General features: G+C 42.3%; 4 protein-coding genes across 5 annotated transcripts; 2 read left to right on the top strand and 2 right to left on the bottom strand.

The window, feature by feature from the left end:
* Nucleotides 1–2: 2 nt before the first annotated feature.
* LOC126320461 (myosin-2 heavy chain-like) lies at nucleotides 3–4,618 on the bottom strand. The gene is made up of 4 exons (XM_049993958.1): nucleotides 3,827–4,618; nucleotides 1,169–3,509; nucleotides 626–1,100; nucleotides 3–522 (listed from the first exon to the last, which is right to left on the bottom strand). The coding sequence occupies exons 1-2, from the start codon at nucleotides 3,841–3,843 to the stop codon at nucleotides 1,178–1,180; spliced, it is 2,349 nt and encodes a 782-aa protein (XP_049849915.1). The 5' UTR covers nucleotides 3,844–4,618; the 3' UTR covers nucleotides 3–522; nucleotides 626–1,100; nucleotides 1,169–1,177.
* Nucleotides 4,619–7,020, top strand: LOC126320476 (uncharacterized). Its single transcript, XM_049993977.1, has 2 exons — nucleotides 4,619–4,631; nucleotides 5,936–7,020. Exon 2 carries the CDS (start codon nucleotides 6,061–6,063, stop codon nucleotides 7,018–7,020), a length of 960 nt encoding a protein of 319 aa, XP_049849934.1. The 5' UTR covers nucleotides 4,619–4,631; nucleotides 5,936–6,060.
* Nucleotides 7,021–7,114: 94 nt separating this feature from the next.
* Nucleotides 7,115–9,094, bottom strand: LOC126320462 (uncharacterized). Of its 2 annotated transcripts, none has more exons than XM_049993960.1 (5): nucleotides 8,230–9,094; nucleotides 8,048–8,120; nucleotides 7,865–7,958; nucleotides 7,571–7,702; nucleotides 7,115–7,437 (listed from the first exon to the last, which is right to left on the bottom strand). In XM_049993960.1, exons 1-5 carry the CDS (start codon nucleotides 8,260–8,262, stop codon nucleotides 7,122–7,124), a joined length of 648 nt encoding a protein of 215 aa, XP_049849917.1. In that variant the 5' UTR covers nucleotides 8,263–9,094; the 3' UTR covers nucleotides 7,115–7,121. The 2 variants fall into 2 exon arrangements, with proteins under 2 accessions (XP_049849917.1, XP_049849916.1); XM_049993959.1 differs by having other exon boundaries at nucleotides 7,826–7,958.
* An 813-nt stretch (nucleotides 9,095–9,907) lies between these two features.
* LOC126320485 (uncharacterized) lies at nucleotides 9,908–11,911 on the top strand. Its single transcript, XM_049993985.1, has 2 exons — nucleotides 9,908–10,096; nucleotides 10,201–11,911. The coding sequence occupies exons 1-2, from the start codon at nucleotides 10,089–10,091 to the stop codon at nucleotides 11,909–11,911; spliced, it is 1,719 nt and encodes a 572-aa protein (XP_049849942.1). The 5' UTR covers nucleotides 9,908–10,088.
* Nucleotides 11,912–14,477: the final 2,566 nt, after the last annotated feature.

The following is a 14,477-nucleotide window of genomic DNA, read 5'->3' on the forward strand; positions in this document are numbered from 1 at the left end:
TCATTTATTTTTCAAATACTGGTTGATGCCCGCTAAACTTCTGAAAGAATGTCTTCGATGAGCTCTCAGTTTCTTATATAGATTTTATTGATAAAATGGCTGTAAATTCTTCAATAGTCTTTACATTCAGGATTCTGCTGTCTCCCATTCACCATCCTCTTTCAATTAAAAGTGTGTGTCACGTTCTCGATGTTAACTCTTACATTCAGAAAAAGCCCTCATCATGCTATTCCTTCTTCAAGTGTTGCATTCAAAATCGCGTACCCTTCATGTGTACCTGGTGTATGACTACGCTATCCTCCGTCCAGCAGTTGCCTAAAAAATCCTCTTCGTCGAGGATTTTACCATCATGAACAAGCTTAATATTATCAACTGAAGGAGGCTCACCTTGCATCGAAACAAGCCGCTCCTTAATAGTTCCAACCGTTTCTGTTGGATTGGCGTAGACAAACACGGTTTGGTTTCCACGCTTGACCCGAACGTGAGTCTTGAATATTGTTATAGGATGAGTACACACTATTGCTTTTGAATAGAACTTGTTTTTAGACTCAAAAAGCGCCCTCACCTTCTCGCTTATATACATAAATATGAACAAATCGAGCTTATCGCGAAAAGAAAAACGCACCATACTGTTCTAAAAGTTAGTGAAGACTAGCCAGCTTATAAAACAGCTTATTGTTGCACTCGATCTTTTGTGTATCCGACAAACGCTTAAAACGTATATTGTTCCTGACACCGAATGCTAAGCATTTTTTTTCTGTTATCAAACAGTTCAAATTCTTTTTGGCACAGTTTCGAGCAAATTTTACAATGGTCAGTTTTAGATCAAAGATTACAAGAGCGTCCATATGCGTGCTCCTCGCGCATGCTATACGCAGATGCTCTCCCAACACGATGTCGATGCGAGTCCAGTAATTGAAACTTGGTTGATGGCAACTTCTGCGACGTAGACCATTTCTTGTGCTACAAAAATGTACCTAAGCAACTAGATTCCATAATTTTCCTCATAAACAATTTTTTTAATAAAGCTACTTCGCTGATTTCGCAAGCTTGGTATTCATCAGGAGCGCGTTACCCAAAATTCCTTTTCGGATGATGACCTATTTGTCATGCCTGTGTTAGAAAAAATACAGTGTCGGTTTTAAGCGTAAAAATAACTCGGTCGCACCTCCTTAACCTAATCATCGTATTCTCCTCCCTCTAGAATAGATATCTTGCAGTCCTCTGCATCCTTCCCCGTCTTTTTCGATCTCAGCCATGCCAGACGATTCAACAGTAAGTCGCGGAACGAGTTAGAAGAGGCATCTGTGTCCTCCGTCGCTGATTTGGAACACTTCAATGAAACTTTAATCAAGGCTTCTGGCGAATGCATAATGTGAAGATTGCCGTTTGCAAATTCTAAAGCGATGTTTGCAAATTCTCGTATAATACCAGGATCTACTCTGTTCTCTACCAAAGCTACAAATATAAATAGTTTTGTTTTGATCTTGAATTGAGCTTTATTCAAATTGTTCATAAGATCCTCTAACTCAAATGACACATCTTCTTGCATATCGCTGGGCAATTTCGCCAGGCTCTCTTTTAGCATTCCCTGCAACTCTTTGATAGATTTGTTTGAAAGTCGTCGAACAGATTGGGCACTTCGCAAGTTCTCTAATTCAGTGTTTATCTGGTTCCTCAAATACTCTTCAAAGTTGAATTCCAACGTGTGGTACTTCTTCTCCTCTACTTCAACTTGAGTATCGAGGGGCTTAAAATACCACAACAGACCGGAAACTTCATTCTCTAATTCGGCTTTGCTCTTTTGCAGCTTGTCCTTCATGCAAGTCACCTCATAAAGTTCCTCCTCAAACGCCTTGAGGGTCGCATTAAAAATTTTTTTGAGCTGAGAAAGCGAATTTTTTGTTGATTCCAATTCCTGCTTCGTCAATGTAAATTCTTCATTTGTCGTCTCTAGCTCGCGCCTCAGCTTCTCCACCGCATTTTCGCTCTCCTTCAATTTCGCCTCAGTCCCCCTTAGGAGCTGGTTCGTCTGTTTAAACTGCAAATCTAACTTGCTTAGAGATTGACGGCTCTGATTTAAATTGAATGTGATTTCTTCGTGTTTTATATTCAAATCATCAAATTCACGGTTCTTCTTCTGATAGGCCTTTTGGAGGCGTTTTATCTCATCCTGCATTTCTTGGGATTGACTCGTCAGTAGTTCTATTCTCTCCGCGGCTTGGTCCATGGACAATTTTGCGTTTTGTTGCTCCTGAGCCAGCATTTTCTCTAGGTCTTCTCGTCGCTTCGACTCTGATTCGTACAAATTTTGCCGCTCTTTTAATTTGCCTTCTAACGACTCAATTTGGTCCTTCAACTCGGACAATTCAAAGCTGCGCTGTCGCTCCGCCTGATCCGCATACTTTTTTGTGCGATACATGGTATTTCGGCTTTTAGACAAAGCAGACGACGACGATAAATAATCGCTCTGATAATTGGCAGCGCGGTCGATCCGATAGGCAGATCTCAAACTGTCCTTTGATAGTTCGGACCCCGCGCGAGCATCGCTATCCTGGTATGTCTCTAACGAGCTGGAACCCCTCTGATACAAAGACTGATCTGAACGATATCCAGTGACAGAAGGTACAGACGCCTTAGCGTAGACGTCCTCTCTGTTTGCTGACTTGAGACGTGACAACTCCCTTTCTAGCTTCTTCTTATCGTCATCCAAATCATACAATTTTCTCTGTGACTCCTTCAAATCAGTTTTCATCTGATTGAGTTGCGTAGTAATTTTCTTCATCGACGCTTTGGTTTCCTCCATCTCGGCAACCTCTCTTTGGGCCGCGACCAACTCCTTCTGAAGCCGACTATTCTCATTAGACAAATTTGAACATTCCACTTTCAAAGCTTCCAGCGCATCAACCGATTCCGACATCTCCTTCACTCTGTCTTCCAACTCCCGGATCTGCCGCAGATAAGCTCGGTTCTCATCCTCCAGACGAGCCACCTCCCCCTTCTGTGATTTGAACTCCTCCCCGAATTTCGTCTCCCCATACCCCTCTGACGACTCCTGAAGCTTAATCCTCAATTCCTTCATCTCGGCATTTAAATCGCTGTTCTTCTTCTTGTATTCGGAAAGCTGTTTGTTGGCCTCGTCGTAACTAGAGGCCAGATTCTTCAGCTTCGTTTTAGCTGCCGCCAGACTAGCAGAAAGATCCTGTATTTGGTGCTCGCTGTCAAATTGCTGCTTCTTCAGCTGCTCTTCCAGCTTGAGTGCGATCCCCTTCATTTGCACTTCCTGAGCGCGCAGCTTCTCCTCAAGATGATCAGCGCGCCTTTGCTCTCTGCGGACTTCTTCAGTAAGACGATTCTTGGTGGATTCGAGGCGCTTGTTTGTGTTTTCGGCGCTGGCCAATTCGTCTGTCAAATCCTTATTGGTGACATCGAACAAACTCTGAATGTCTGCCGTCTTGTGAGCAGAACCTTTCCTCCGCCGCAAAGAAGTGTATTTCTTGCTCTCCGGACTTTAGGCAGAAAGAAGCGCTCTGGTTAGTACGAAAGTAAGCTCCCCCTAAACTCAGAGACAGAAGCCGGCCCACGAGCAATAGCGAGAGGAAAACAAGTTTGGTTCTCAAAAAAAAGGACACCAACCATGCATATCTCAACTGAAAATAGCTCATCAACGTGTCTCTTGACCTCTGAATAAACGACAGAAACCAAGTTAAGCGCATTTGAAATCTAGTCTCGTCGGTGGTTCTAGTGAACGGGGTGGCATTTCCGGTTTCTGCACCCCAAAAAAAGGCCGGGTTTGTCAGAAAGCATGTAAACATATAATGCGTACATTTCGTTATCGATCATCTTGAGATTCAGCACCCAATGACCTATTTCTCGGCCAAACACTCTCTTCAGACTTAAAAGATTCTAAATTTATTATCAACAATATTCGCACGGCCAGACGAGGCAGTGCGCATCGACGGCAAAAAAGCCCCTGCCGAGGTTTGAACTGAGTCGGAGCCACGCTGCAGCGAAAAAAAAGGCTTCCGTTGGCTTTCGAGCTGACTCGGCTCGGACCCGCGCCGAAACAAAAAATCTAAAGTTGTCAAAAGCGGACGCGATGTATGCACAATAATACAAAAAATAGGTTATGGTGGTGGGATGCACCGCATCGACATGAACAGCACGAGCAAGTTTCGATTTTTTGCGGCAGTAGAGAGCGCAAAATAAGAAACCAACAGCAAATCTATGAAATGTATGGGATGACAAAGACGAATTCAGTCTTTCTTTTTCAAAAACTATTATTTGTCAATTTGTAATAAGTGAAATTCACTTCCTCTCATGAAGCACCAAACCCGACATTTCCTTGGACCCCCTTCTTTTCACTAGCATCCTGAATGTGGTGCTCTGTTCACTTCCTCAGTCTCACTCGATACACGCTGCCATTTTCCAAATTATACTTTCGCGTCGAGACACCGGCCTCTCTGCGCCTAAAAACCCCTGATCGATGAGGACGTGGAGGGAAGACAAAAATGGCGATTTCCAACACTCGGTTCCGACCGACTTCAGCAGCGACAAAGGAAACACATTTACAAAGTTACTGCGCGAAGTCCAGTTAGGAAACTGCGACCAAATTTCCAAGTCAATAACGGGTACGTTTTTCCCTCCCCCATGTGCATTACGCACGCCGCTGCGGTACACGCGAATGGACGCGTTGTAATTAAAAGGTTAGGATGTATTGCAAGCTGGTCACTTGACACTGCGAAAACGTATTTGCGCCGCACACATACTGACAAAACTTCTTAAGCCACTTTGGTTACAAAGACAGACTCGCTGGGTTGGACGCTCCTCCATCACGCGGCGTTCTTAGGCAGAGTGAGGGTATCGAAAATCTTGTTGAGCGGGTATGCCAACGTCAACGCACAGGACCTGAGCGGTTATACGCCGTTACATCTTTCCTCCTCTAAGAACAATATGAAGCTCTCGTGGCTCCTTATAAAGTATGGCGCCAGAACTGATTTACGCGATCGATACGGACGGACTCCTGCGCAGATGACCCAGAGCGACACTTTACTGAAAGAGTTCAAACTTTGGAACAGGTTGTGTCAGCGCCGTTTATACCCGCTTCGCGGCTACCAACGCGACTTCTCTATCTCCGATGTAACAAAGAGAGATGACTTCTATTTCGGCGGCGAGTTCGCGAGCCCAATTCGCGGCTCTTGCGACTACAGGCCAAATTTTGTTGTAAGGGACCAACGACTATACGACGAAAAGCCAGCAGTCAAAGTCAGACTCTGGAAAAATGCGAGGCATGCGGTTCCGGAACCTATAATTCTCTCACCGATAATATTGAAAAACCCTAACAATTCAGTGGCAGACCACCAGCAAAAACGTCAGTGGGCCATTCTGAAACTGCTTTGGGTAAAAACCAAAAGAATCGCAAAATGGCAAATGATGACAGTTGCCGTCAGACTGCTTCTCTGTTACTTACTAGAGCTGGTCGTTGACCACACTAAGCACATACTCTATTCGCTTGTCCTAAACTACTCCCTTCTGGATTTGCTACATATCGTCTACAGTCCATCGCGAGAATTTTTATACCCGTTATACTCGTTCTTCAAGCCGGTTTTGTCTCCAATTTACTCTCTTGTTAATATCGTCTTAAATCCGTTCTATCAGGTCTTGCATCCCTTCTTCTCCTTCGTCCAACACATGCTAAGGCCCATCGTCAACCTCTACACCGCCTCATTGAAGTTTATGATCCTCCGCCTCCAGTGGATGATCGTCCCAGCCTATCGCTATTTGGTCGAGCCATTCCTCCACATGGTTGTAAACTTCATAAAATGGCTCTACACTGCATCAGTCCCCGTTCTAAACATCTTCTCCGAACTTCTAGCTAACATCTATTATTTCCTAAATTTAATCACCCTGTACATTCTTCACCCCACATGGCAAGCGCTCTCGTTGCTCGCCTCCGTTCCCTGGAAGACGTTCCAAAGCAAAGTCTACGGGCCGCTAGCCCAAATTTTCAAATCGTGCATCAAAAAACTCCTCGAAAAAACACTCAATTCTATCCAGCCCATGTTGAATATCCAAGGCTTCTTTTCAAAAGTCTTCGGACCGCTCGTCAGCGGCTTGAAAGCCATATTGCACTGGCTCTTGCCGAACTGGCTAATAAGGCCTATCGAATACCTCTCCTCGCTAATCTTCGGCGAAATCCACAGTTCTAACATCAAACAAAATTATAGTCACTCCTCCCACTCCGAATGCAATTCCCACCTGCAAACCGAGGAAACAGCACTCACGGTCATATTCGTGTTCATAGCCGTCATCTACGGATCAATTCTCGGCTTGGGCTACGTTTTCAAAATAATTTACGGCATTTCCGTGTTCCTCAATCTTCCGTATCATTCTCAACTCCGGCGCCTGGTCACAAACGCCGTACTCGACGACAGACCCCTCGAACCAACCCAAGTCGAATCCAGCACCAGCCTATGGCAGGAAACTCTCTATTGCCTCAGTCCGGATTGGACGCACCACCAGCTGGGAATTTTAATGCTGGTACTCTCCCTTTTCTTAATTATCATGTTCAAACTCACAAGGTGTGTTTTCAGGCTATCTCGAAAATTCCTTAGACTGTTCGTAACCGTCTGTATACCCAAGTCGGTAAAGCACTTCAGCATCATGCCCACAAAAAGAACGAAGCATAAAATCCCACCTATAAAACCTAGTTCAGCAAATAGTTCGTCTTTGCCGAATCCAGGTAATCCACCAGTTCGGAGCAGAACTACGTCGTTTGTAAAACTTGCCACATTATCATTTTTGTCGCCGCCAAATATCAAGAATGACATGTCCATTTCAAAGGATTCTGTCTCACCGACAGTTTTATCTCTCACTTCATCGATAACAGGAGCCCATCGGGTGCAAAGATCTAACACCTTCACTGCGCCCTCCTCCTCAGATGCCACCAGACTGCCTCAACACAACGTCGAGACGCGCAAAACAAATGGTCATTTTACTATAAAATATCACCCTCTTTGACAGATCTCTGCGATCTTTTTTTTCAAAGCAAGCGCGTACTCAATACCTTTTTTTTAAGTGAAAAAAAAATGATCGTGCACACTACGAACGAGAGTCAGACTTTATTCATCGTAGTCAAACTCTTCTTCGGGTTTCTTAGTGAAGCTGTCGAATGAAATTTCATTGGTCTTGAATTGAGCGAGAAAGGGAGCGGCCGGCGAATCCTGTGCACCTTTTTCCTGGGACACTGATTCATCGCCTGCACCTTCCGTCATAGATTGAACGTTCGTTTCGGGAAGTCCGTGGGAAGATGGCTGGTCGTCGGTAGCCGAATCATCTTCATCAACCGAGGAAGAATTCTTTTCGCTGCTCTTGCTTCGAGAGTTCTTGGTCACCTTTTTTGCCTGGGCTGGACCAGCATCTGTTTTTTTAGGCTTTCTGTTGCGTAGACGTTACATTTGAAGACCACACAGAAAAACCAGACACCAGAACAAATTAAAACACAAGAACATTGAATGTTAGTTCCTAGCCCTCTGCTAGCTCAATAAAATCACAATAAGCATTTACGTGCGGTCTTTTCCTCTTCTTAGAAGACTGAGGATCTGCGGTGTCCTCTATGGCATTGGACTCAGGGGCATCTGGAACTTTTGAAATAATTTCGCGAAGAAAATCAAACGTCGGATTTTGTAGCATGGCCTTTTTTCTGTCATCATCACAGTAGAATTCAGATGGTCAATTAGAAAATAATAAAGCAAAATGTAAAGAGGCTATCAGTAATGAAATTAGAAATTTTTGCAATTAAAATCGCTCTCACGATGTCTACAACTGTGTAACAGAAACTATAGTACATGCAAGGTGATCGTACAAATGTGAAGCTGAAAGTATTTTTGCACCCTTGACGGCAGCTATCGCAGCGCCTATATTAACTAAATTTTCTATAAAGATCTCTACGCATAATGCTACAATTACAAGACAGTAAACTTCTGCTCTACGAGGCAGAGAGATAAAAAATATGAGCATTGAATGTGGCTTTTTAGTACCATCATACAGACTAGGACAGGTGTTTCTTTCTTTATTTTCCCCACATCTTCATCGGAAAGCATAATTCTTTTTATTCTTGCCTTGAGGTTTTAATCGCATTAGTTTAGGCGCCTAAAACAACGCTACTAAAAGCATATACGAAAAACAATCGTTCTCTTTATGAAATAAGCAGATACAATCTATTCATACCGGAGGAAAAGCGGGCGTGGCACTTTTACCCATGTTTTAGTTAAAAAAAGGTGTACCTCTTTGTTCTCCTTACAGAAAAATGTCAATGCCAGTTTTTTAAACTAAAAACACACAAAATGGAGGATATGCGTCAGAAGAGACAGGCTGTTGATTCTAGACAGATACGAAAAATTCAGGTACTAAGTATTGTTTTTTATATTGCCTGAATACAAATGTCGTAGGATTTGAAGCTGGGGCCAGCTTGGTAAACACAGAATTTTTCTCGTTGCAAATATTTTACATTTTGCTCTCTCGTATACCCATAGAGATGACAACTAAACGAAACTCAACTGATAGGGGGTAGAGGACAGGTACTATTCAGATAATTTATTTCACTTGGCCTTGGCAAGTTTTGCAGCTGCTTTTCTTGCATCTGTCATACGCCTCATTGCCTTCTTGCCAGCGCCTTTCTTGGGGGCAGAACGCCCTTTACTCTTCAAATAAGAAGATTTTGCTAGCCAGTATCGCTCCTCTGTACTTTTCCAGAACCACAAACCAGGGAATGAGCGTATGTGAGGCCGATGCCAAAGGGTGAGCGTAGGGCCTACTAAATTTTTTCTCAATAAGTTACGACCATCTCTATTGCCGGGATCAGGATTGATCCAGTTACCAAGTATTCTATTAAATGCAATATCAGGCTGCTCGAGAGACCGATAGTTGACGCGAGATGGCGTATGCGGAACATAAATTTTCGCAGGTTTTTGAGTTTTCTTTAAGAATTCTTTAATTGCCAACATATGTGGCAGAGGAAATTTTATAAAGCACCTTGATGTTTTGTAGAATCAGAAAGTCTATGTGCTAAAATAAGAGTAAATCTATCAGAAGATGAGATAGAGGCAAGAGAGATAGTGTGGTATGGCCAAATTTTGATTTTGCTTAGAAAAAAAAAAAATTATGACTATACACAACTGTACACAAAGCTCTTAATAACAGTACGCAGACTTATGACTTATAAGAAAAACACCTGTCAGCTTTTGTATATATATTCGTGAAGTGATCAAAAGTCAAAACGTGAAAACAACAACGAGGTTATAAAAAACAGAATCCTTAGTAATGCATAAAGCATGGGGAGCTGTCTTATTTTGCACTGTGTGTAAAAAAAATACAATTTCAATACTGGTCCGACTAAGAGAAGGCAGGGTTCGTTTAATAAAAGCCAGCAATCTGTACATTTAAAACGCTATCACTATCTCCTAGTTTAAAAAAATATCTACACTAAAAAGAGGACAAAAAAATGATGCGCAATAAATCAACGGGCTCACTCTCGAGGCTCATTTTTGATATCAAACAATTACAACCAGAGTCTAGGTTCATAGAGAGGCAAGATATAGATCAACTAGGCAGAAATTTTTTCCAAAAGTTACAGCAGCTAAAATTTTTGCATGCAATAATCTGAGAGGCAGTGTCCCTGCGTTGCCAAACTATCAGACTGGGTATCGGATTTTACAAAAAAAATAACGTCTGAATGGAATTGGTTTGCAAACGAATGTTTGGACAGAGGTTGTCACAAAAAGCCCTACTAGTGTTTGCATTCAGCGAGCGATTTTTAGAGAGGTGAGTTTGAAATTTAGAAAGCGGCAATAAAACACTTTTTTTGAACTGGATGACAAATTTCCCTTTTTTTTTTGTATTTCTTAAGACTCTTGTTTATTACTAGAATGAGATGCAATGCTAGTAACTAGAATTTGAGGCAAGACGTACTTTTTATCGAAGAGATTTTACCCCTCTTGTATGCTTTTATAATTTCTCATGTATCATTTGCATGGCGCATAGTTGCAGGGTGTGCGCTTGCATTTAATTATGCAAGAAAGCCATCAACTATGAAAAGGTAAAAAATAATATGGATTAAAAACCGTTTTTTTGGGTTACAGCATCAATTGATTTTTTTTTGTTTAGGTACTGATAAGCATGTGGCTCGTTCGAGGTATTTAGACAGATGTATCAAGAATGTGATCCTTCGGTAGAAATTGAACTATCACAGGAATTGGGCGGGATGAGGATGGAGGGGGAAGGTAAGTCAAAAAGTACGAGACAGTGTAAGCACCGAGGACACCGAAGAATTGATTCAGAGAGAAAACAATGGGACAGAATCATGGAAGGATCCTATCAAAACCAGGGAGGAGCTGAAAATGTACCTCACGAAATAGCAGTAATGCAATGTCCTGAATGGAAAAGATTCAAGCAGAACGAGCTTATGGCAAGCCTGGCAACAGAGGACGAAGCGAACTATTCAGGAATTTATAGAGGAATGAGTTTGAACTTAAGGCAAATAGAAAGAAGGTTTTTAGAAGAAGAGAGGCATTCAAGATTATGTTTAGAAGCATTAGAAAATAAAGAAAGACAAAAATCGAATGTGAGCCAAACAGATGAGAGAATGGGTAGACCTATCGATGCTGCAGATGAGAGTAGGCAAAACAATGATAGTGAGTCGAAAAATGAAGCTTTTCATACTAAAAATGCAGACAGTCTTACATGGAGGCCCGACAAACCCGAACAAGTTCAAAGAGTTGAAAACATTGAACCATCATCAATAAATAGTTCACCGACGTCATTGGCTAGTCATCCCTCGGTTCCTTTCCCTTCAAGTTCCACATCTTGTGCAGAAAATTGGAATGGTGAAAATCAATATTCGCAGCCATTCCCAACATCAACTATTGACACTGAAACATGGAAATCTGATCTCCCATCACCAAAGCAACCAACTTTTCCAGTCCTAACCTCAAACATGCAGATGATCGAAAATTTAAAGCAAGCCATTCTCAGCTTGCAGCCGGAACAAAACTATCTTCCACATGAGCACTACTCTCCCACCGCGTTTTTTCACTATCAAGCTATCTACTTCATTTACTCGCAATACAACGACCACATAACCCGCTTCAAAGAACAACATTCTCAAAGTGCGCAGTCGATCGAACAGCTCATCAACAAAATTTTTTCTCAAATTTCTTGCGATCCTAAACAAATTGTCGACAAAGCATGTGAGCTCCTAAACCTGATAAACCAACACCAGACGAACGCAGAACACGATGGAGAATTGTACTATTTACTGGAATGTATCAGCTTTCGCCTCTTAGCACAAAGTAAAAACATCGAGCATTCATACGCCTTCTTTGCCTATGCAGAAGTTGTAAATTTTGTTGCATCGAAGTTCCCATTGTTACTAGATTTCATAATCCACTCTTTCCATCAGCATTGTCCATACACAATTCCTGTATATCCACAAAGACGTCTTGGACAATCGGATTCACAGTTTATGTTACAAGAATTAAAATACACAAAAAAGGAGCTCTCTCATCCTGCCAAATACTTTCAAAGAATGAAAAGATACATGTATATGTACGCGGCCATCCTGAATGTTCAATCTTCAGGACATATGCAGGGACTTCAGGCTGCCTGGGCATGGGTCTCTAGAATTCTTAACGTAGAACCTGAAGATATCACTGCGCACCTGCTGGACGCCTTCTTCGAGCAGTGTGGGTACTCTATGTTGCATCGCTTCGGACGCCAGGCAGCAAAACTTATTGACTTTTTGAAGTCAGTTTACATGAAAAAGCTTAAAAGTGGAGCGGAACTGGAAATTTTAAAAGCGACTTTAGACGAAATTGCATCGAAGAAGCATCTTACCTTGGCTCTGGATTTGTAAAATAAGGAGTTAAAATTTTCCTCTAATCGAGACCAAAATGACAAAAAAAAGCTGTAGAGATGACAGCAAAAACCAGGACTTGTACAAAATATATAAAATTAATTTTTCGTTCTGCGCCTTTCTCAAAATAATGGGAGAGAAAAAGATGGGCCAGGCGTTCACGCAAAAGATTGAGATAACAAGAGGACCATGGTAGGCATGTATAACATCCGGTGCACAGGCCAGAGTTTGTTGGTCTTCTTTATTCATCAATCTTTAAATATGGGCCCTTCTTCTATCTCGGTTTCAAAATTCCATGCACTCTACATAGGTTGACTCTAAACACACTCTAAGTACGGGACGAATGCTTATTCTTGTGAGCGCTCTTCGACCTGCACTTGATCGACCATCTGCAGATTGTTCCATCCGAGGAACCGGACCACACTTCGAACCGTTTTATAATACATAAAGACACAACGCCCTCTTTATGTGCGTCTAATAGATGGGCTAAGACTGTCCTAGTTTTGATATCCCAAATAATAATGGAACGGTCATTGCTCGCGCTCCAAACCTGATTTCCTATTTGGATCATACTGGTTACTTTGTCGCGGTGTGCCCTCAAAATGTCGATGTGCTTGTTCGCCTCTATATCCCATATCATGATGGTTGAGTCGGCAAAGCCAATCCAGACGTGACTAGCTACATGGACTAGCACAGTCACCGGACTGGTAAATTCAGCAATGGATCCAAGCGGCTTGAGAGAGGTATCGAGGCGATTGATTTTCTTGGCACCTCCGACCCAGAGTTGGGATATGGATGAAATGTAAGTAATCGCACAGGGTTTCATAGAAGCAGATCGATACTCTTTTTTTTTCTCGAATTGCTGATCATAAATTCGGATGACTCCAGATTGCATAAGAACCAAAAGAGTATTATTGAAGGGCAGGAGCGCTACTACGTTGGATCGGTCTTCCTGCAATTCAGTCAAGTGGTGACAAGGGAGCTCAGACTGATATAGGCAATTAATGGTTAGGTTGTTTTTTGAGGCGGTGAAGATTTTTGAATTAAACCGACAAATAGAGGTTATCGCTTCTGTGTATGGACGAAAAAATCGTATCATGTTATAGGCGATTTTTTGTGTAAAGAGATGATTCAGAGAATAAGGGCGCATTGGGTGAGTTTTTAGTAGGTCACCAGAATCGGTCGAAGAGATTGAAGTTGATTCCCTGTTGGCAGTAGTAGGGATAGTGATAACCGTTGATGAAAGCGATTTCTTCTTCGACTCTTCATCGTGTTGATGAACGTGTGCTTGACCTTTTCCTTCTTGTTTCTTTCCTCGATTTTCCAGCGTATTGGATCTATGACGCCTAGTAGATCTTGATGCCGTCGTCGTCTTGTCCTTCTGATTGCCTTCGCTGTTTTCTGCTGCGCTACTGAGATTAGCCGAATAAACTGAAGAAAGACTTTTAATATCCAACGACAAGCGATTACGATCTTTTTTCGGTTGATTTTCTGTATCGCAGTAACTGACCTCAAATGCCGTCACTTTCCCCAGCACATGTCCAACTAATACCACATCTTCATCGCTCCAAATGACCGTCACACCTTCATCCAAGGAAATTCTCTCAATCATGGTTACCTCAGATAGCTCCTGACAAAAAGAAGGCTTCGTGTCTAGTTTTAAATAAATAGATCCATTTTCAATATTGTAACGATCCGGCTTCACAGCTGCAGGCGGAATCCGTATTTGGTTAGGAAAATGGTTTTCCGCCATATCCTCTAAGTACTTCGAAATTTCTGAAAACGATGGTCGGTCGTCCATGTCGTTATTCCAACATTTTTCCATAAGTTTCACATACTCAGGTACTTGCTCAACTATCTCCTTTAAGTCTTCAGGTATGCTCGGTCGGACGCCACTTGTCACCGCCCTTTCGATGTCGACCATGAAACTCATCTCGTGAAAAAACTGTTTCTTTGTTAACAACTCGTACATGATCACAGCAAAACTATACACATCCACCTTCTCGTTATAGTTTTCATTCTTTATCACCTCAGGCGCCAGCCACACCGGATTATCAACTTGTCGACCCACTGATACCGGGACTATTCCAGATAAGCCGAAATCTGCCAATTTGGCCACAACCTCCTGCTTGATCCATGGCACCTCTGGGTCCTTTTGCTCAACAAGTAAAATATTCGGACTTTTCAAGTCACAGTGAATAATCGGCGGTGAAAAGGAATGCAACAATTCAGCGCCCCTTGCAACGTCCAAGGAAATTTTTAAACGCACTGGCCAATCTTTCACATCCAAACTATAGTTGGCACATAAATAACCTGTATTTTTTTCCTCTGGATCCCTGTGACAATAATCAAACAAATTGCCTGCTCTGCAATACTCCTGAACAATACATAGTGGGTTTAATATCACGCCAACCATCTTGGTAATGCATGGATGACAAAATATAGACATCAAATGCATCTCTTGACGAAGTTCTGAAACTGCTCGAACCAACTCGTCTTCTGAATTTCCTAGCATCATACCTTGAGAGCATGTTTCGCTCGAAGTTATACGAAATTCCTTTACCGC

Source organism: Schistocerca gregaria, unplaced genomic scaffold (genome assembly GCF_023897955.1).
Source record: "Schistocerca gregaria isolate iqSchGreg1 unplaced genomic scaffold, iqSchGreg1.2 ptg000720l, whole genome shotgun sequence".
In the NCBI taxonomy this organism is placed as follows: Eukaryota; Metazoa; Arthropoda; class Insecta; order Orthoptera; family Acrididae; genus Schistocerca; species Schistocerca gregaria.